We start from the raw sequence: 24,246 nt of genomic DNA, 5'->3' as shown, positions 1-24,246 counted from the left end.
GACAGCCTCCGTGGCTGAGAGCACTGACAGAGTCTGGGAAGATGGAACAGCCTCCATAGCCTTGAGTACCTGCAGAGATGGGAAATGTCCTCTGTGCTCATGGGCACCGGCGGTGACAGGGAAACGACCTCCATGTTTGTGGGCACTGGCAGTGACAGGGGAACTGCCTCTGTGGCAATGAGTTCTGGCAGAGGGAGGGGAACGGCCTCTGTGGCTGTGGATGCTGGCAGCGAGATCAATTAGGTTTGATTGATTGTATCCCAGACCGGAGGACAATGATAAAAACTTAAAGGCATACCCCTAAATGGACTTGTCCTCCTGCCATACCCTGCGAAGTCTCTTTACACGCTCCACACGCTGGCGAGCAGGAAAACCAGTTGAAAAAAAAAACTCAGCTGGGTCCATCTTGGCAAGTTCGTAATCAGATCAGAGGATCAGAGAATGAGGCTCAGGACCCATGCGCAGAGTTAAAAAAAAACAAAACAAAGGATTTATTAATAATACAAAAAGGGTAAAAAAAAAAAAATACAAAAATCCCACATGGGGGTAAAAAAGAACATAAACTACCCGATAGGGGAAACCAAACCAGACAGGAAGTCAGGATCCAGACACCATGTTCTGGACATGCAACAAGACCGAAGAGAGCACGGCAGGGAATTCAACAGAGAGTGAAACACAAGATTGACATTGGACGATGATGCTACAGTCCTGTAAGACAAAAACCCAAACTAACAAAGTGACAGACAGAGATGGGAGTAGGGATGCACCTAAATTTCGTCCACCGAAAATGGCATTTTTTGTTTTGGCCGAAAGAGAAAAAAGGCCGAAAATATGAGCCGATACATATGCCTCCCCGCCCCTCAGTGCTCAGGTTTCACTCTCGATCGATCTAATCATAATCACGGCGCTGCCAAGCAAAGGCCGAAGTCAGCGGTGTGGAAATACTTAAAAGCAGTACCTACGCTCCCTATACGCATACTACACAGTCTGCATAGGGCACCAACTCCCTATGAGGGCACCAGAAAGTCCACCGTGTGCCCTTCCTCGCCCGTTATACGTTATTCAAGGACCCGAAAGCAGTTGCGGAACACAGTCGATCGATTCACGCTCATATCACGCAAATGCGACAATCCTCTTGACTACTGGGGCATGAACGAAGATCGCTTTCCATTGCTTGCGCGGATTACATGCAGGTATTTATCTGCCCAAGCACCAGCACAGAGAGAGAGACTATTCAGTGCAGCATCTCATGTTCTTGAGTTTCAGAAAGCTGAACAACTTTTGTTCTTGAAGAAAAACCTGACCCTTTTACTTAATTAGAAAGCAGTCCAATTTGCTGTGCATAGCAATTACATTCAAATTTGTTTAAATGTTGTTCTTCACTTGAGGCTACATCTGTCGTTTACAGTCGAGCTTGGTTTTAGTTCAATTACAGCTGTTTTGCATTTTTATATTAAAGTATACACTCACCTAAAGGATTATTAGGAACACCATACTAATACTGTGTTTGACCCCCTTTCACCTTCAGAACTGCCTTAATTCTACGTGGCATTGATTCAACAAGGTGCTGAAAGCATTCTTTAGAAATGTTGGCCCATATTGATAGGATAGCATCTTGCAGTTGATGGAGATTTGTGGGATGCACATCCAGGGCACGAAGCTCCCGTTCCACCACATCCCAAAGATGCTCTATTGGGTTGAGATCTGGTGACTGTGGGGGCCATTTTAGTACAGTGAACTCATTGTCATGTTCAAGAAACCAATTTGAAATGATTCGAGCTTTGTGACATGGTGCATTATCCTGCTGGAAGTAGCCATCAGAGGATGGGTACATGGTGGCCATAAAGGGATGGACATGGTCAGAAACAATGCTCAGGTAGGCCGTGGCATTTAAACGATGCCCAATTGGCACTAAGGGGCCTAAAGTGTGCCAAAAAAAACATCCCCCACACCATTACACCACCACCACCTGCCTGCACAGTGGTAACAAGGTATGATGGATCCATGTTCTCATTCTGTTTACGCCAAATTCTGACTCTACCATCTGAATGTCTCAACAGAAATCGAGACTCATCAGACCAGGCAACATTTTTCCAGTCTTCAACTGTCCAATTTTGGTGAGCTCTTGCAAATTAGCCTCTTTTTCTTATTTGTAGTGGAGATGAGTGGTACCCGGTGGGGTCTTCTGCTGTTGTAGCCCATCCGCCTCAAGGTTGTGCGTGTTGTGGCTTCACAAATGCTTTCCTGCATACCTCGGTTGTAACGAGTGGTTATTTCAGGCAAAGTTGCTCTTCTATCAGCTTGAATCAGTGGGCCCATTCTCCTCTGACCTCTAGCATCAACAAGGCATTTTCAGCCCACAGGACTGCCGCATACTGGATGTTTTTCCTTTTCACACCATTCTTTGTAAACCCTAGAAATGGTTGTGCGTGAAAATCCCAGTAACTGAGCAGATTGTGAAATACTCAGACCAGCCCGTCTGGCACCAACAACCATGCCATGCTCAAAATTGCTTAAATCACCTTTCTTTCCCATTCTGACATTCAGTTTGGAGTTCAGGAGATTGTCTTGACCAGGACCACACCCCTAAATGCATTGAAGCAACTGCCATGTGATTGGTTGATTAGATAATTGCATTAATGAGAAATTGAACAGGTGTTCCTAATAATCCTTTAGGTGAGTGTAAATACGTTTACATAAACATAATAGAGGCCCTCTGCCATTCTGTGTTTTGCCTGTAGTTTTCATTAAAATTACTGTGTAGCATATTTAAACTTTTTGTATTTGCAAGATGCTAGCCTAGAGCTGCTAAATTCATTACTTGACTGCTGAGTTTTCTCGAACGTTACATTTATTGGATAATTGGTAAAAAAACAATAATCTGTTAAATTTGATTGTTAAAGAACTGAATAAACAATAATATATTTAATATTGTTATAATATATTTCTGTCCAATTTTGGTTTGTTACTTTCAATAAAAGTGTGATCATTTTATTGATTTGTAATTTTTCAATTCAGATTAAATTCATGAAATTAATTAAAAAGTTTAATATTAATACAATTATATATAAAAAATATATATATTTTAAAATAGGTATTAAAAAAAAAAGAAAAAAAAAGTCATTTTCGGTTTTCGGCCAAGTGCATCCTGAATTTTTGGTTTCGGTTTCGGCCCAGAATTTTCATTTCGGTGCATCACTAGTTTGGAGGGTTACTTTTGAAATGTATTCCACTACAGATTACAGGATAGATGCTGTAAAATATAATTTGTAAGGTATTCCGTTAGATTTCTCAAGGTCAGTAACATATTGTAAATACTTTGGATTAATTCTTCAGCACTGGTAGATTTTTTTCAAATGTTTTGACTATAAAAACTCTCCCAGTACAATAAGACAAAATACACATGTTAAAAATACATTCTCTGAAAAAACTAAATATCTTATGCAGTGTTGTTTCTATAACAAGATAAACTAAATTGATATTTTTACAGGAAAACAATTCAAAAATGATTATCAAGAATATGTTTTTTGTCCTAATATCAAAGGTCTTACTAGAAAAAAAAATTATCCAACGTGAATTTTCTTAATAAAATATGTAATCATGTCTGGTAACATGTGCATGTAAAATGGCTAGAAATTGCATTTTATCTTAGCGTAAGGCTGACAATTTACTCAAGATTTATTTAGATTTCTTCTGCTCCAAACTTACTTCAAACGTACTTCTCTGTCTGCTCGTATGAATGTAACACATAATAAGAAAGTGTTTCACCACTGTTCATATGCACTTTGGATCGCATAATTTATATGTACTAAATATTAACTATAGGACTAAATATTAAATGAAACAAATGACAATAAAATACAAAGTAATCTCTTCAGTAATAAAAATACTTTTTGAATGTAACTGTATTCTAATTACCAATTATTTAAATTGTAACTGTAGTGGAATACAGTTACTCCTGTTTTGTGTATTTAATATGTAATCCCGTTACATGTATTCTGTTACTCCACAACACTGGTGACAGGACAGTGTCAAGTACAGTACAAAAAAATCCAGACAAACTAAACTGCACAATCAAAATAATTGTTTTATTTAATTTTTTTAAACAGAATTATTACGAGTACCATTTTGCTTCTGCCATGATTCTTATATGGACACGTCCCTAAGTCCGGGCTCAAAGAAAATCCAGTGTTTTCAATGTTTCCCACTCGTAATTTTGACTTTCTGGCACTCATGTGTGCTCAAAGATCATCCCAGCATGACATGAACGCACCAAAAAATCAGTGTTACATGTAATGTAAGTCTCTATAATAATCGGCAAACATTTCCACTCTATTAAAATCAGTATTGCACCATTAGCTTAGCCACATGCTTACATAAATCGCCAAACATTTCCACTCTCTATTAAAATCAGATGGCGGCCGAGTGGACTGACTTGGCTTAAAAGGGACTTAAATAAAAATTTTAAATAGCATTTACTTACATTTTTAATTAAGATTACAAATTAGTATTGCATTGGTGGCTTAGCAACATGCTAACATCCATCAGCAAACATTTACCCTCTCAATCTTTATTAACTGTTCTTCACATTAGGAGCACTATCTGTGTTGCTGTCTTTGCAGCAGACTATGTAGGCAGTAGAAAGCAAGGTAGCTTACAATGTTTTGGAATAGTCCATACAGTAGCTTTCTTAGTACATAATACATAATACATAATACAAACAGGCTAATCTAAACTTCATTAAATAACTGTATCTACTCATCATGCTTATTGCTTGAAATTCCAGATGGAGCTAGACATAAAAGTAAGCTACACATCTCTTGGGGATTTCTCATTAGGGTTGAGATGGTAAGATTTACTATCTCCGAGCTGGAGAAAAGAGAGAGTAGAAATGTTCAGCGATTGGGTGTGAGACACATTACACAGCATTATAAGTAAAAAGCTGAACAGAGGCACATTACAGCCTGACTAAAGAGCTTTGCTCAGAGCAAACAGCCTGTAAAATAATACAGAGGGAGAGGGAGAGAGTAATCTGCCATAATATTCTCTATGTAATAGATTTAGTACCTGTCAGGTCCTGCCAGAATAATAAAAGCTGCGTTATAAAACTGTATACTGCATCTCAATGGCAAGTAGAATGCTTTTACAGTATGGTATGTGAGTGTATATGATGGCTAGTGAACATTACTACATAATAACAGCACATACACTATAAGTAGTGAATGTACAGTGTTTGGCTCTATTATCTGCACACATCAGCTTTGATAGTCAGCTCACACATATATACAAGTTATGTTTCTCTTTGAGTAGCTAAAGTAACTTGAATCCCCTGTATAGTGTTTCTACAGCCTGACTAAATGACTGTGGCTATACTTTCACTGCAGCTCACAGTGAACTGCACTTTAATTTACATGAATTAATTACATCAGTTGGCCTATGTTAAAAGGTTATACTGAATACTGTCTTACACTTCCTTCAATTTGAAAGGGTTAGTAAGTGTAAAGAAATTACCATTAACTTAGTATAAAAACAAGTGAATGGAAAGACCCCATAATGGTAGAAATACAAACGTGTGTATTTGCAGAGGGGTGCTGAAATTGGGTTAGGAATAGTCTATCATAATTATAATTAGCAATAGAAGTCTATGTTATGTCCTCTTTAGATGGAAAAGTAGTGTCAGACAAGACCACCTTCTGCTAGTGTTGTGACTTTGCATTACTCTGAAGTAACTTAATTTATGCACAAAACATTCTGACAGCACTGAGACTCAAGGTGAATGAGTTTTGGAGAGCAGGATGAAAACAAACCATTACAGCTACACCCACTCTCCCTACATTCTGGAACAAGATGGTCAGCTGGGCGACAAAGAATAGTTGCGTGGACTATCAAATCACGTAAAGGTGGAGGTGGACAGAAACAAGCGAGAAGATGAGTGTAAGAAATACAAAAAGAGATAAAGGTGAAATTAATTATATGTATGTAAGTGTTCTTTTGTGTTTCCATAGTAACACGCTGAAGGTCCAAAGGTCTTAAAGACCCCAAAACTAAAGTTTTAGCAGATATACAGTATGCATATTCAGAAATAACAAAAAAATATACTCCATATTGTCCAAAGCCAAAATAACATGTGTCAACCATTGTGACATCATCATTATGCATTATGGGATTATTGTTAACCTAAGGTTTTAAGAAAAATATTGGACTCTGGCGTGTAATATATGCTATCTGACATCTCAAATTTAGGGGTGTAGCATTGATAGCACTGATACCTGTGTAGGGTTGTACAGTTCTTGTAAGGCATTTCTGGAGCCTTTTCGACAGCAGCCCTCCGCTGTGAATGGGTTCCGCCTCATAACTGCAACAAAACACAGGAACAGAGAGGAGAACTGTTAACATATACAATCAGAGACAAGCAGACAGCAAAAGTAACCAATCCCAAAAAGCATGTTTTGTTACATAACAATGTGTAGTGTAGTCATTCTCAATTGCGACCCTAAAATGGATCAGAGATCGGTTCTAATAGGGAGCAGAGAGAAACAAAAAATCAAAACAACAGTGGAAAATGCAGATAATAACATGCAACTACCAATATAACTGTACACAGTTAGAATAGTAAAATAATTAGGCTTATTTATTTTTAAAAGAGAAAAAATGCTTCCCATATCTTTTGTTGTCAACGTCAAAGGTTGTGCGTCCAATAAAACGATGGTATTTTGGCGCAAATTCATTGGTCACTAGGTACAAGATAGCCTTACAGATGGCAGTAATAGGCTGCATGACATACCCTAAAAAATATTTCTGCGGCACTAGCGCCACCGAATGGAACTGCAAACAATAAACAATTTTTCAAAATACGCCTTCTTTCTGAATACGACCCTCATCTACCATTGGGTGAATGAACAAATAGCCCTGCCCCCAACTAAAGCCATTGGTTGAGTAATATTGTTGGGGCAGGTCTAAACGGGCCACTCAAAACAAACAAAGGAATTTTTATAGTGCCACAGAGACACTGTGTTTACAGTTTTCGAGAAAATTACCATATGAAGGCTTACTTATAGTTGTCTCTGCATATTTTAACACTGAAAAGTTACATACTTCAGCTTTATATAATCACTTGCAGTGATCGTGTTTGACCTAAAATTGGCTGCACAGATCAAAATTATATTAATTATTTTATTATTATTATTTATTTAGTATTATATTAAAATTAATGATTTCAATACATTTCACTATTTAATTTAATGGAAATTTGTGTTTATAATTTCATTATAATTTTATTGAGAATTATATTCATATAACTTTTTTCATTTTTTATTTTATTTTGTATAAAATATGATTTTTATTCAGTATTATATTAATATTAATTATTTTAATACATTTAAATAATTGATTTTAAGGAATGTTTTGTTTAGTTTACTATTATTATCTTTTAGTTGTATTATTTTTTTTTATTTAGTTTTATTATTTTAATTATTTGGTATTTTTATTTAGTGTTATATTAACATTCATTATTTTAATACATTTAAATAATTACATTTAAGGACAGATTTTTTTTTCTTTTGTTTGATAAAAAATGTTGGTACCGAACTGTGTCGCCACTTGAAGTAAAACCAGTTGAGCACTACTGGTGGATTGTTTATATAGTCACTTGAACACAAAATGCACACACACACACACACACACACACACACACACACACACACACACACACACACACACACACACACACACATTTGAATGGTTGCCTTAAGTGAAAGGGCAAGTCTTTAATAATGCAAATCTGTAATGCCATCCAACAAATCTCCTTATAAACAATACGTTTTTATTCCTCCTTTTACTTCCTCTCCTCAGAACACAGACTCGCACACACCTACATCTCTAGAGTGTACAGTATATTATATTAATGAATAATTGAAGCAAGGTAAAGCATGTGTGCAGATAGTCTGCCATGCTGTAACTGAAAGTAATAGTTTTATACAGTTTGTATCTCATCAGCCAGTCTATAGAGAGTGACCAGAACTACTGAAATAACACTACATGAAAGCTAATGACCAGCACTGATAAAATGGTGCCCCAAGAAAGCAGTCTCTGTGCCACATGCTGCTGTAGCACTAAGAATGCTAGATTTAGTACCACATTCAATTGTTTATTCTGCTTTCTCGCTGAGTGTAACTCAGCAGGCCTGTCTTACGACCACTCGTGTAACATTATCTTGACTTATACTGTGTATTTCTGTTATGTTAAGGGCCACACACACACACACACACACACACACACAGGGAGCATTGTTTAAAAGTGTGTTAATGCCTGTAAGTTTACAGCGTTCTCAGAGCGTATGATATCTGACTGTTTTATCCCACTTGAGGTAAGGGAACAGAATGAAACAGGCACAGCTGGGAATGAGAGTTAGAGTGACAGAAAATTAGAGTGACTGAGGAGACAATACTGGACAATAAAAAGAGCAACACACAGTATGGATAAAGCTAGAAAAGTAAATAAACAATACGATTTTACGACCACCAAACCAAATTATTTGTTTCTTGTTGTTTATATCAGCCATTGGCCACCTACTTTTAAAATATTTATATTGCCATTGGCAATTGAAAAACCCATATGGCTTCACGCTATCTGAGCATGCACTAAAATGATCCCGCTTGTGTTCAGGTGGGCACTGTTGTTATTAAATTGGGCAGCCATTGGACGCACACCTGTTCAAATATCCTGTCTGCTGACAACATCATGAATGATGACCATGTGCTAACCCTCTTTATCAAGTTGGGCATTGTTTGGACTGGAGCATTTAGAGGGAGGTTATGAATATTAACTGCAAAGATCTAAGGGTGCACACATTAATGAAATGCCTCAGTTTTGATAGATGAGACAGATCTAATGGCAATATTTTATCTCAGAGAGAAGGGAAACTAATGCCAAGAAATGAACCAGAGGGCACGGAGATGTTATTTAGTCCAAGGGGAAATCCGAGGGCAAAGCTGGAATGTTTACCTTCCCAAACTCATCAACAAATTGATTTTACAACCATTGTATAGTATACAAAAATGTTTAATCTTGGCTGGGTTTCCCAATAACGATGGATCTTTGCTCTTATGAGCTTCTCTATGTGCGAAGTTATGAAAGTTTGTTCCTTTTCCACACACAAAGCAATGGTGCTTCTTAAGAGTCTTTACTTAAGAGTCGCTGTCCATAAGTAAAGTGCTGAAATGTGACAGTATAGTGTCGCTTGTCATTGTAATTTCATTATAGCGTTGCGCGTAACTTTATAAATACTTGTCATTTACCTCTGTGGGAAATGTTAAAAGTTATTCACTTAAATATTCAGAACTAATTAATTATTATATAATTCAATAATATAATATATAATTATATTTGTATAATTTATATAATTATAATTAAATATATAGTTTAGAAATCATTTTGAGCAGAATAATCTATTATTTTTACACAATCACGGCTTTGTTCATCATTTGTGTGTTTGAAATGTTTGTTTTCATCTGTGGATCGAGGTGCAAGTTTTAAGGGTCATTGACATACAGTATGTTAATGGCAGCGGTTATCCACTGAGTCCCTGTGAATAGTCCAAGGCAATGACAATAATATTGAGTATAAATCAATGTTATCAGTTGGTTATCAGTCAAATCAGAAGGTTTCCCATTCCCTCTGAATTTAATTTGTAAAACAGATATGCTGCCAGCTATGGGGTTGTGTAGAAAAATCAATGTAGGTAATTTATTAATTTAGGCCTATTTTTTTATTTTATTAATATCTATTTTATGCTTTTGTTTTAAACTATATATGAGTATATATATATTAGATCATAAAACTATGCCTATGTAAGGTATATAACAAACAGACCTACATACAGTAATTATATAATTGAATACAAATATTAAACACAAATTTAAATAAAATAAAATAAAAGTATCATGGTCACATTGTACACTACAGCATAAAGTGTAAGACTCTCAACACTGACCGTATTAAATTGTATTAAGTGTAATTTTGCGATTGCCTGCAGCTGACTGCATAAGACTGTGTGCTTACGATGCTAAGCGCTTTAAGATTACTTCAGAGCACTTGTAGATCTATGATGATTTTCAAGTACTACTTAAGTTAGGATGCTTTTGGAAAACAGCCCCCAGTTCTAAGATGATTCATTTATTACATTACATTTACATTTATGCATTTGGCAGACGCTTTTATCCAAAGCTACAGGGACAATCCCCCCAGAACAACCTGGAGTTAAGTGCCTTGCTCAAGGGCACAATGGTGGTGGCTGTGGGGTTCGAACCAGCAACCTTCTGATTAACAGCCCTGTGCTTTAGCCACTACGCCACCACCACTCCAGCCCTGGTTTGATTCGTCAAAATATTATTTAAGATTACGAATCAAACTGACTACATCAGGTTGCGGCAACAAAACTAATTTAAATAGCTCTTTAGGGTAACAATTGCAGGGTACCACTTTTTACAGTGTACAGTATCAGATATTAATCAGGTTTTGGGGGAAAAGCCACCGAAAGTAACACAAATGCTCATGGAATTCAAAATATATAAGCAAAAAAATACCCCCTTAATGAATTTTTTTATTTATGGCATGTCCTATTTCTTAATACTCTATTCTAGGCCTCGTTATACACATAATTACATTAAATATGAGTTGATGTTGTTGTTAATCATATACTTAAAGAGGAAATCCATTCTCAATCTAATTATTCAGATTCTAATTGAAGTATTACACATAAAAGTAGTATATTTTATATGGTTACAAAAAATAGTCCCTCGTAAATGTACAAAATTGCCCCTTAAAAATAACATACATGGGGATAATATGGCCCCTTAATTGAAAAGTTGATTTCAAACTCCGCCATTTAATAATTGTTACATAACATAAATAATTGAAACATTATATTAGAGCAAAATCTATAAGATGGAGCAAAGAGTTAAAAGAGAGAGAGAGAGAGAGAGAAATCTGAATGTAAAAAATATAAAATAATATTAATACACATTACCACATTAAATATGAGTTGATGTTGATATTATTATATTGTAGGAGTAAAAGGTTATACTTTCTCAAAATATTTAGATTTTAATAACTAGATTAAATAAAGTATTACACATAAAAGCAGTGTATATACTATTTTATTTGGTTAGAAAAAATAGGCCCTCATTTAGGTACAGAAATGCCCCTAAAATTACATACAGGGGGAAAATATTGCCCCTTAATTGAAAAGTTTATTTCTGACTCTGCCACTTGATAAAAGACATAATTGTTGCATAAAATCGCAACATTTATGAGACAGAACAAAGAGAGAAAGAAAAAGAGAGAAAATGTAAAAACGGTAAAATACCGGATTATTTGATAAGTAGCCCAGCTGTTGCCAGCAGGCCAGTTTCCTCCAATCCATCACACAGCTACACATCTGCAGCCATCCATCAACAGAGGATTACAGTATACTGGAGGATTAATCTGCCTCTATCTACTCCTAAACATGCCACTTCTGTTTTTACCGCTCTGAACAGACAACACCATGACTCACGATAACTAAAATAATGTCACTCACAAACCCACATATGCAAATATAAAAATGATGTCAACATATTACCATTGTAGTACCATGTTTTTGGACACTTTTAAGTACCTTGGATTACCTGGTAAATACATTGGTATATGCATATGGTAATCATTCAGTACCATAATATGGGTTTATCAAAGTACAATGATACCACAAGAGTACTTTTTTGTAAGGCTCCTCTTCCTCCATCACATTTCTTCTGTCAAAAGCAATAAGGCCACAACCTCATTAAGGTTTGAATTAGCTCTTCACTGATAGTTCAATATTTACAATGCATTTGGGTAACTTCATTAAACAATGACTGATAAGAATTGATTGATTGAGTGGTGTGTGTGTGTGTGTGTGTGTGTGTGTGTGTGTGTGTGTTTCTGTTGACTGAGAGGAAGTGTGTGTTTGTTTCCCACAGGACACGGGCATCAGGTCAGGTTGTCCGCTTGCTCTGCTCTAGCTTTAGGCATTTTCTCTTTTCTTTTTCACTCAAGTATTTAATCCCTTAATTATATTTGAATAACAATTACTATAACGACAATGCAAATCTTTAAATACAGCTGGACAATATGAATATCTTCATGTATGCCCTTTTGAAAAGATTATCTTAGAGCAGGATACATTTCCAGGCTGGTTTATGCTGGTTTGGTGCTGATCTAGGTGGTGGAACAGCAGAGAAACGTTATTTATTTATTATTTTTATTATAAGAGGGGGATTTTTTTCCCCCTTTTTCACCCAATTTGGCATGCCCAATTCCAAATGTGCTTTTAAGTCCTCGTGGTCATGTAGTGACTCGCCTCAATCCAGGTGGCGAAGGACAAATCCCATCTGCCTCCACGAGGAGGTTACCCATGTGACTCTACCCTCCCTAGCAACCGGGCCAATTTGGTTGCTTTGGAGACCTGACTGGAGTCACTCAGCACGTCCTGGTATTCCAACTAGTGAACTCCAGGGGTTGTAGCCAGCGTCTTTTACCACTGAGCTACCCAGGCCCCCGAAAATTTATTTTTTTAAGGTGAAGCTGGTTGACAAAATAAGTATTGCTGGTTGAACTAGTTAATCATCCTGGTGGGGCACCAGCACACCACACTGGGAACAGCATTCAAAACACAAAACATATTGGTTGTGACAATCTAATGTGGTCTTTTCGCCAGGGTGTGTGTGTGTGTGTGCGTTAATATAACATCAAGTATGACTCTAAATCAATACAAAAGTACAAAAAACTGAATTTTGCTTTTTATATTAATCTTAATCTGATTTAACAGTTTAGTCATTTTAAAACAAACTAATCAAGTAGTCTGCAAGTGTTTGTATGGGGATCATTTGGAGATAAAAATGCCCGACAAGGATAGCAAAACCCCAAATCACCAACGTTGTGGAGACCAACCAACGGTCCCTGCGAGAAAAACAGTTTAGTAAACATGCTAAATAATGTTTAAGGCCTAGAAAAGTTTCTGACTTTTAAAGATATTCAGACTCACTGCACCCAAACCCCAGGAGGATCTTCTCATTCACCTATGACCTCATGAATTAGCTCACCCGACTGTCCTTGTATGTGTGTTGTGTTAAGCTCTTTTGTCAGATTGGTTTAACATTGTTGTAGCCCCTTAATCCTCCTTTACAGATGTGAAAGACCGTAAACAATCACTGGACAAAGGTTGTATTGATGTGTGTGTTGTGTAAATGTTGTGTGTTTCTTAAGGATGTATAAATTGAGTATTTCCTATACTCTGTCCAACTCAGCTGACAGATCCTGTTTGAAGCCACATAATAAAGACCACAAGAGAGTGACTTGACCAGTGTGTCTGGCTTTCCACATAGTCAGAAGTGTTGGAATGCGTTTGTCATTTCTCCAACTATACATCATCAGATGTGTGAGTGTTTGTGTGGGTGAATGCTTAAAATGGTCATATCTGCGTCTGGTCCCAAGATTGTAGATCAAGTGTTTTGAGAAAACTGAGTTAGAGCTGAAATAGCCAGACAATAGAGCTATTCAGGTTGTAGTCCAAAATTATGGAAGATAAATTGCCATGGGTTCCCTCTCGGTTTATAATCCCTATGGGGTTTTATAATGGGGGTTTTCAATTTATGAGTAAAATAAATTCTGTGGTACACAATACTTGACAATATGTGGATGCAACATGAATTACATGCTTTCATACCTCAAACATGAATTTTGAAGCCGTATTGAATTGCATCTTTTTTTTAAATCACATGGCGGCTTCAAAATTCATGTTTAATGTATGAAAGTGTGTAATTTATGAAGTAGAACAAACTTCCAAGTATTGTCAAGTAATGCTAACCACAGATCTTATTTTACTCATAAATTCAAAAACCCCATTATAAAAACCAATCGGAAAATCCAGAGGTACCCGTGGCGAATTAGACTTCCTGGTTCGCCTACAAACTGAGGTTATGGCTGAACAGCTCTTTATCTATGAGGAATCCAAGTTACAAACTGGAGACTTTCCATTGACTTCTTTTGTTTTATATAGAGATAATTATAGAGATAATAATAATTATATTTTCTATCTGCAACCCATAAACATAATGCGCAAACCTTTCTGCATTTTTACATTTTCATTAAGACATTATGTATCATGTTTATTAAGCTATTTTCCATTGGATGGTCCCCACAATGAAAGTTATTTCAGGGTTAACTATCCTTTTGGGGACAACTGACAATTTAAGTTAAACATGACCCACATACACTTGTCTACTTAGTTATATCAATGGGTATTGGGGGGGTATACCATAGACTTCTGTTGGTTTTATTTAGCTAATTTGGAAATAATGTTGGCTTGAAAAAGTACAGTTATTCTTCAGATTTGGTTTAGTGTTTTCCCAAAATTCCTATATCAAGGCCAAAATTATCAATTGTAACTCCTCAAAGAACTTTCAAGCTATTTCCACCAAACTTGGCACAGACCTACAGACTGTTCTAACTGTGGTTGATATGACTTTTCTAATTGGTCGGACTTATGGTTTTACCATAACAGACAATAGAATCTATCCATCCATACATCATCTGGCAGAAATGTCTAGCAATTAGCCAAACCAACCTAGCAACACATACCAACCAAAACACACAAGCAATCAGCTAGGACAGCCTAGCAAGACCTATCAACCATTAAGTCTATTTGACATTTGGTCTGTGCATCTGATTGTAAGGCCCGTATAATCTTTACATTTTAAAACTATTTAAACAAGGATTTTTCAAACGTCTTGACAAACTTGACCTATTTAGTTATGATTACTAACCTAACCTTTAAAGAAACCTTTTTACTATAATTTCATTTTTATAACATTATTCCAAATAAGGAAATCCACAAATGTTCTCCCCAAAAGGACAATTTTGCCATCAAACTATAGCTAAGTATGTACACATACAAAAATAAATGAGTAAATATGACTGCAGTATACTTCACTGGACCTCCAGTGGCTGTGTGTGTGTTTGTTGTTGTTTGTGTGGCATTTTATGAGTGTGTCAGCATCCTGGCGGCATGATGCCGACACAGCACTCTAATTGCATACTGAACGTGGGCACACATGCACACACACAGCTGTTTTCATTATCCACACTTTTCCTTGAGATGATAGGTTTGAATCTGCATCCTTCTATTTCCTGTTCTGTCCTTAATTTTGTTTATTTCTGTCCTTATATGGCAGAAATGTACACACACTCATACACACACTCTCTCTTTCTGTAGCTTTGGGTAATCCAGCAGCCTGTCATTATTTATTCATCTCGTTTGTCCCTCTGCATCTCCATCCTTTCATATTGTCCCTCAGATCACATTACATCTGAAATGATGTGACAAATGCATCACCTTCAAGAGTGACAGAGAGAAAATACTTTACATCCCTCACGTACACATATCACAGCTTTGAAAGTGCTCTTTGATCCAAATATTTACTGCAAATCATGTTTAATATTGTTTTTGCATCTCTGTAAGAGTCTTTTCTCCACTGTTTTGATCTGCATTTCAGGTGGTCACAGGATTATCTGTCCTGAAACGCTGGCGCACGGCACATACATTTCCAAACACATACATAGACATTTAATTAGCTATCTAAATGAGGACATATACTTTGATTGTTTTATAAAAGCTAATTATAGATAGTATAGACTAACTCTATAACTCACATTTTTCATTATTTCCTTTCTTATTTACTTGTTTTCCCAAAAGAGGACATCCTGAAATGAGGTTTGCTCATATTTAGCTAACTTCTTGGAACAAATTTGTCCTCTCCACAAACTTGCTTAAAAACGCAAGCCTTAAATAGGGCCCCAAGTCAATGTCAAGATACTATCACATTTAAAGGTGACCTGGTAACTCTGAGGGAAGATCTTGGTAAATTATACACTCACATGCACACAACAGTGCCTCTTTAAGTGGACAATGAGAGTTAGAAAATAGATCACAATCAGACAAATTGATGTCTAATGACTGAGTTTGGCTGCATGGCACACCTCCTAAACTGAATTAGCATTAGGTCTCTGCCAGTGGCGGCTGCTGGTCTTTCAAAGAGGGGAAGCTCATTTTCGGCCTACATTATAAACTTATTTACCCTATTTTTTGCACTAAATCAATCTTAGGTGTTGATCTGCCCTGCTGTTTAATTCTAATTTTTTCCTCGTAAGGAAGACTTTCAAATGGCTTCGCCAAAATCAGGTCGACAATATTAGCACCGTCTGCCATCGTGCGCAGTTTCACCCGTACGACGCTAGCCTAGCCTACTGTATGAATGAATGAATGAACGAACGAACGAATGCTCTAAAACAAAATATATTAAACTTGGTAAAACTGAAACAAGGAATGTGGTGTATAATTGTGTGAAATGTATTATGCAAATTGACTAGCAATTTCGCCAAACAAATATAAAGAAATAGGTTGCAGCAGTTCGTCTTTCGACTACACTTGAGAAATCCGCAATGGGACTGAGCGCGAAATAGCTTCAGTGACTTCTTATAGTACAGATTCGCTGTCAATCAAAAGCATTTTTAGTCAATAAATTGTTTACACAATAGTACATATTTGACCATTATTTTTTTGACATTATAGGGGAAGCTGAGCTTCCCTTGCAGTCTTAAAGAAATCCCCACTGGTCTCTGCACACAAACACACACTTGATGTCCCATTACTTTTTTAAATGCAATAAAGGCACAAATCTCATGTTCTTTAGAGAGAGATTATGTATTACATAATACATATATGGCCAGTGGTGGCTCAGCGGTTAAGGCTCTGGGTTACTGACCGAAAGGTCGGGGGTTCAAGCCCCAGCACCGCCAAGATACCACTGTTGGGCCCTTGTGCAAGGCCCTTGACCCGCACCCCTTCCAGGGGTGCTGTTTCATGGCTGACCCCAGCTTAGTTGGGATATGCTAAAACAACTGCATTTCATTGGCTCTGTACCTGTACTCTACACAATAAAGTTGAATCTTAATCTTAATATATACCAATCAGCCACAACATTAAAACCACCTGCCTAATATTGTGTATTCTGAGATGTGGGTTGGCACTCTTTTGGCAGCAGAGTGGAACCTACATAATATAAGGCAGGGCTTTAATTTTGTGGCTGATCAGTGTATGTTAACATATATTGAGGACTTGATTTTCAAGACTTTTTGTACCCCATTCTTACAAATTGCTATACTGTATATAGTATTTGAAAGGAAAACCCCTCCCCTGAATGAAACAATGAATTGTAGCCACTGGTGGTCTCTTCCATTAGAGGAATATTGTATTTTTATGTCTGTGTGTTTGCAGACCCCCTGCTGTGTGATAACGCTTCTACAGGCTGGAGAGCCATCTGCCCACTCAAGAACTCGATCCATCAAAACAAAACACGAGAGTCAGTCAAACAATACATTCCCCCAGTCACAGACCACACACACATTACTACAAACAGTTTGTGTCTGTTAGAGAGATAATGAGAGCACAGTGATGAGGTTTACAAACATGTACTGAAAGATATGAACTAAAAATCAGAATCTATAATAAAATGCCTAAGGCAGAAGCTTAGCACATATACAGTGCTGTGGAGAAGTATTTGCCGCCATCCTGATTTCTTGTTTTTGTGGATTTTTCATACTAAATTGTTTTAGATCTTCAAATCGAGATTTAACATAAAACAAAGGCAACCTAAGTAAACACAAAATACAGTTTTCATACACACACACACACACACACACACACACACACACACACACACACACACACACACACACACATATATATATTTTCTAATAGCTGGTTGTGTCAACTTTAGCAGCAACAACTGCAACCAAACTCTTCTGATAACTGGAGATCAGTCTTTCTGTTCAGGCTGTGGTGGAATTTTGACCAACTCTTCTTTGCAGAACTGTTTTAGTTCAGCCACATTGGAGGGTTTTGAGCATCAACTGCATGTTTAAGGTCCTGCCACATTATCTCAATCCGGTTCAAGTCAAGACTTTGACTAGGCCACTCCAAAACCTTTATTTAGCTTTTTTGAGCCATTCAGATGTGGACTTACTCCTATGCTTTGGATTATTGTCTTGCTGCATAATCCAGTTGAACTTGAGCTTCAACTCACAGACTGATGACAGGACGTTTTCTTGTAGAGAGCAGAATTCATGTTTCCCTCAATTATTGCAAGTCCCCTGGCCCTGAAGCAGGAAAGCGTCCCCACACCATCACTTGCTTGACCGTAGGTATGATGTTCTTTTTGGGGGTTTGATTTATGTCAGATGTAATGGGACCCCTGTCTTCCAAATGTTCCACTTTCGATTCTTCAGTACCCAGACATTTCAAAAGCTTTGAGAATCATGTGTTTTGGCAAAATTCAGATGAGCCTTAATGTTCTTCTGGGTTAACAGTGGTTTTCACCTCACCACTCTTCCATGGATGCCATTTTTGGCCAGTGTCTTTCTGATAGTGGAGTCATGAACAGTGACCTTTATTGATGCGAGAGATGCCTGCAGGTCCTTGGATATTGTCCTTGGCTTTTTTGTGACTTCCTGGATGAGTCGTCACTGTGCTCTTGGAGGAATTTTGGAAGGTCGGCCACCTCTGGGAAGGTTCACTACTGTGCCACGTTTTCTCCATTTAGAGATACTGGCTCTCATTGTGGTTCTTTGGAGTCCCAGAGCCTTTGAAATATCTTTGTAACCCTTCCCAGACTGATGTATTTCAATCACCTTTTTTCCCCATCATTTCTGGAATTAATTTCAACCTTGGCATAGTGTGCTACTGAGCGAGACCTTTTAGCCAACTTCATATTGCTGAAAAAGTTCTATTTTGGTGTTGATTTGATTGAACAGGGCTGGCCGTAATCATGCCTGGGTGTGTCTAGTCCAGCTGAACCCTATTATGAATCCAGTTTCATAGAGTTGGGGATTTAGTAACTAAGGGGCAAATACTTTTTCAAACAGGCCCAGTTGGTATTAGATAACTTTTTTTTGCAATAAATAGCATTATCATTTAAAAACTGTATTTTGTGTTTGCTTAGATTGCCTTTGTTTTATGCTGAAAGGAACAATAGAAGCTCTCACATGGTGTTAATGATATAATGAGAATTGTATTGGTTTTAATGGAAACTTTAATGGTTCCTGTGGGTCTCTACTTGTAATTGTTGGCTTCTCTTAGTGGCATGTTATGTCTTCTGGATGCCATTAGTGACCAAGACATATTTGTAACGGAAACCAATACAAACCATTAAATCCTAATGGAATATGGCCTAAAACAAATTACACTCATGAAGGTATTTATAGTGGCAACCATTAGAATTTCTATTAGGTTTTTTTTTCAGCACAGGTAGCATTGTAGAAGATTTACAATGTTTCATGTCTGTTTAAAATACAGTAAAGAAAATCTAGCAACAATAATCCAGGTGTTACGAACTGCCTTGTGTGTTTTCCCTCACCCTTAGTTCAGTTTCAGTGACTTTTTAGTTCTCCTCTAGTTCTTGAACTACATTTCCCAGTATGCACATATTTGATTACCTACACCTGCCCTCCATCTTCCACAGCTGTTCCCTGTTCCTCATCATTCTTCTGTGTTTAAATACCTTCTGGTTTCCTTCCCTCATTGTTGGTTCTTGTTAGTTTAATCATTTGTGAGCTCATTAGTGTTAGAATGTTACATACATATTTAACCAGCAAACTGCTGTTACGTTTGATTTCCCTTTATCTCAAGAGTTTTATTTTCATAATTATTCATTTGTGTTTTGAGTAGCAAAATAAAATATTCTGCATTTGGGTCCACCCTCTCTCGTCTCATCCTTCCCATCAGCATAACAGAAGAACCAACCAAATTATGGATCCAGCAGAACAACTTGAGAGACTTACCCAAGGGTCTTCTTCAGTGGAGGATTACTGTGTAAGGTTCTGGAGCTTGGCCTTTCAGGAGAGAATTCTCAGGACCATTTTCTGGTTGGGACTGAATTAAACTGTGAGGGAGATGGTCGCTTTAAACTGTGATGGTCTGCCCCTTGGTGACTTCATTTCATCCTAATGATGACCTTACATCGTAGTGGCTGGTCTTCTGATATCTACTCCAGCAGCCAACCCTCTTGCAGTGGATTCCAAGGCTTCTTCCTCCAGGCCTGCCACAGCCAACAAGCAAGTTTTTGAAGCCTCGTCCATCCCAGAGCCAGCGTTGCAAGCCTCATCTGTCCCAGAGCCAACTTTCATGCCCGCTCCATCCCTAGAATAATTTTTTTGGGGGGAGGGGCATTATGGCTCCAGTGGTCTCCAAGCTTCCTTCAGTGGAGACCACATTCTCCCCAGCCTTGTTGGTCCTGGAGACTTCCTACATCGAGCCTCTCCTGGCTCCAGTCTTCAAGCCTCCCACAGCTCTACCTTGCTTCGCAGGCCTCCTGACCCTGTCCTGGCCCTGGGGTCACCTCCCTTGCCTCCTGATAGTTCACAGGCTCCTCTTGATCAACCTCCTCCTTGGCCTCTTAATCTTCCTCCGGATCCTTCCTGGTCTGCTTCGCCCTGCCTTCCGTCCCATCCGTCATTGGGTATCAGGAGTGGCCCCTTTGGGGGGGTTCTGTCATGAAATGCCTTGTTTTTTCCCTCACCTTCCTTCAGTTCAGTTTAGTTTTCCCCTAGTTCTTGAACTACATTTCCAGTATGTACCTTTTTGATTAACCTCACCTGCCCTCCATCTTCCACATCTGTTCCCTGTTCCCTCAATCTTCTGTGTTTAAATACCTTCTGGTGTCCTTCCCTCATTGTCGGTTCTTGTTTGTTTGTGAGCTCATTAGTGTTGGAATGTTACACACATATTTAACCAGCAAACTGCGGTTACATTTGATTTCCCTTTGTCACAAGTGTTTTATTTTTTTCATTTCTTCTTCTGAGTAGCAAAATAAAATATTCTGTGTTTGGATCCACACTCTCATCTTGTCCTTCCCATCAGTGTAACACCAGGCATGTTTACCAGACTGTTTTCACTTGATCATGTCACTTGTTTGAAGTTTAAATTTTTTGCATGATGAGACACATCATTGAGCATTTTGAATCAATTCACTTAGATGGACAATTTTAATTGATTCTTGGAAATTCACTAACCAAAGACTCAAATTGTTTTTCCAACTGAACTGAACTGAAGATACACTATTAAAATATCAGTCTAAGTTTTGCAGGTCGGGTAGCAAGACAATGAAGGATCGCAAATCTAGTCTAGGCTTTGGGTGAGAACAGACTAAAATGTAACTCCTTTTTCACTGTAAATCTTGCCATTGCAATCTCTAGGCACGATCATGATTTCAAGCTCGATTATACACAGAACGCTACATGCCATTATAGGAAGTGTAATCAAGCTTAAAATCCTGATCACCAAGGAGACTGTTAATGTCAAGATTTATGTAATAAGAGTTAAATTATGGTCTGTTCTCACCCAAAATCGAATAGATCACTTCAGCAGACTTGGATAAAACCACTGGAGTTTGATGGATTACTTATGCATACTTTGTGCTTTTTGGAGCTTCAAAGTTTCAGTCAATATTCACTTGCATTGTGAGGACCTACAAGGCTGAGATATTCTTCTAAAAATCTTTGTTCATGTTCAGCAGAAGAAAGAAATCATACACATCTGGGATGGCATGAGGGAGAGCAAATGATGAGAATTTTAATTTTTGGATAAGCTATTCCTTTAATGGCCTAATTAAAGCATACTGACCACAATATCCATGATGTTGATTAGTTTTATATTGCAGAAAATTAATTGTGAATAAATACCAAATATTCGATTCGTTCAGCCCTAAATGAGCCTAATTTAAAACTAGTGTGATCCAACTAGCATTCTATGCACTCTCACATTTCAAGACTACAATATGACTTGCATATACAACATTTTCCCTCAAAACCTATGATGTATTATGCCCTCGAGAGTCCTGTACAGCTCCTGAGGTGAATATCATTGTATTGCCTGACATCATTGATGAGGCAATGAAGCCCAAAACCATCGGCAGGTTGTCAACAGTATTTCCAGGCCAACGCTAAGCACTGCTCTGTGTGCCCATGTGAATAATTAGCTGGTCGTGGAGACGGAAGGAAGTGCTTGTGTCAGCTAAAGTAAAGGAGAGAGAGAAAAAAAGAAAATAATTTGAAACTCTGCCTGCAGTCATTGTTCAAGTCCCAAAAACTACTGAAAGCATTCCCATAGGATCCTGTACATTCTGGGTTGGAAAAAAATAGATCAGAGTCCCTTCTATGGCTCATTTTATTGTTATTGCAATGATAAAAACCACAAGAGTTTAGAGGCTTTGTCTCTCTTGTTCTCTTTTTTTTCTTCTTTTAGCTTTCTCTGTAGTGAACACAGACCATGAAATCAAAAAGGGAGTTTTGTGGCTTTTTAGTCTGTCTATTCAATCCATCAATATGCTAGTGTACTCCTAAAAGTGCCATAAGTAACTTTAGGCAAATAATAAATATTTACATTTGCAAATCAAAGATACTGATGACTCATGTTGCACTACACAAATTTTTGTCTAAACAAATACTCTCTAAAAGGAGAATATCTGTCATCACATGTTAGCATGATGCTTTTTTGTGAGCATCTCATACATTCTGCAATTCTTTCCCTGGAAGAAAGAAAATCATACAGTGCATTGAATGAAATGATGAGGGTAAGTTGATGATGACAAAACTTTTATTTTTGAGTGAAATATCCAATTAATATACTTTACTATTGCATACCCTCTTTCTAATTCTGATGTAACATCTCCTCTCTGTAACTATTGCTAATTTCAGTTCATTTCTGACAATTATGTTGGGAAATATAGCATCAAACCACATCTGGTAACACCACTGGGTGACATCAAGCTGCAAACCTGACTGGCAGACATTTGTTTATACCAGTGATTGATAAAAGCTCCTTGAAGCAAAAATGAGGTATGTGTTAAACTCGCTAAAGTGTTTATGCACCATAAGTTTTAGAGAGCATTTTGCATGAATGTGGCCCTTTAATCAAAATGCTTCTCTTCAAACATTTCCTTCTCAACCAAGTCTACCACCCATTTGTGGCTTTTCCAGATTAAATTTGTGCCTGAAATGCAATAAATCACATGAAATCAGTGTTCAGAAAATAGATTTAAATGTAAATAAATCACTTAAAATTACACTCAGCAATTAAATGTTGTGGTGTGTTGGACATACAGTATGGACCTCATAGGCACTAAAGCAGCCCTATGAGAGGAGAACAAAAGACTCGTTTAAGGATTAGTAATGCACCAATACCACTTTTTCTCTCCCGATCCGATTCCGATACCTGAACTATCGGTCTCAGCCGATCCTGATCTGATACCAGTGTTGTTTTTTCTTTATCGGTTTAGAATATCTATTCCTCACTGTGTGGAACTGATTGGGTACACTTTTTTTTATAGGAAAAGAAACACAAACCTCTAACTACACATTATTTCAATATGAATGTGTAGCAAAATAAGACTTTTTTTTATTGTTAACTAGTCTACAGGATAATGCATCAGCAAAATTAACAGTAATTCTGGTGAAATCCAGTTTTCTTTGCAAATGTTTTTTTACTTTTATCTTGACTTAAACGTTTTATTAAATATATCTTTTTGCAATTCACAAAGCTATTGTCTTCAAGACTTAAATGGTGCTTTTATTGTTCTTTGTGTGTCATTTGTGGAGCTTGACAGTTTCATTTGAGCAGAATTAAACTAAAATATTACATTTTCATTAGCCAAACCCCCCCCACCCAACACGTCTACTTATGCAAACTTTGATTATAGTCCCAATAAGGAAAACATTATAATGCAGCCAAGGACAAATTATGAGAAACAGAAATGATTAGTTCACCTCTGGATTGAATCTTCTTGTCCAAGTCGTTTGATCATTTGTCACGTGACAGCTGTATATTCATATCAGACCAGAAGACTTGAGAGGTGAACTAAGCATTTCTGTTTCCTGTGTGAGAAATGCATAGCGTATACAGCTGTCACGTGACAAAAAAGAACGAATGACTCGGACCAAAAGAGTTGAAAGATGAACTAATCATTTCTGTTTCCTGTACAGCGCCTATGCGGTTTTCACAAAACAAATGAACGGAGGTTGCACAATGCACATGCGCGGCCAACACAAAATTAACGAATTATTCTCTGAGACTACTCATTGTTCTGAGTCGCATAAAAGATTAGTTCAAAATGAACAAAT

General features: G+C 37.4%; 2 protein-coding genes across 3 annotated transcripts in view; one reads left to right on the top strand and one right to left on the bottom strand.

The window, feature by feature from the left end:
- LOC127637450 (carbohydrate sulfotransferase 11-like) overlaps nucleotides 1–24,246 on the bottom strand; it is a 55,080-nt gene that overhangs the window by 15,187 nt on the left and 15,647 nt on the right. For both annotated transcript variants that reach the window (XM_052118522.1, XM_052118523.1), the window contains exon 2: nucleotides 6,270–6,355. In XM_052118522.1, the coding sequence (XP_051974482.1) occupies nucleotides 6,270–6,355 (86 nt within the window). The remainder of the gene's footprint in view (nucleotides 1–6,269; nucleotides 6,356–24,246) is intronic.
- slc41a2b (solute carrier family 41 member 2b) overlaps nucleotides 1–24,246 on the top strand; it is an 83,385-nt gene that overhangs the window by 47,162 nt on the left and 11,977 nt on the right. The gene's annotated exons all lie outside the window — the stretch shown is intronic.

The sequence above is a fragment of the Xyrauchen texanus genome, chromosome 45, assembly GCF_025860055.1.
Source record: "Xyrauchen texanus isolate HMW12.3.18 chromosome 45, RBS_HiC_50CHRs, whole genome shotgun sequence".
Lineage (NCBI taxonomy): Eukaryota > Metazoa > Chordata > Actinopteri > Cypriniformes > Catostomidae > Xyrauchen > Xyrauchen texanus.
The sequence above is the reverse complement of the archived record's forward strand: the minus strand, read 5'-3'. Positions and strand labels throughout refer to the sequence as shown.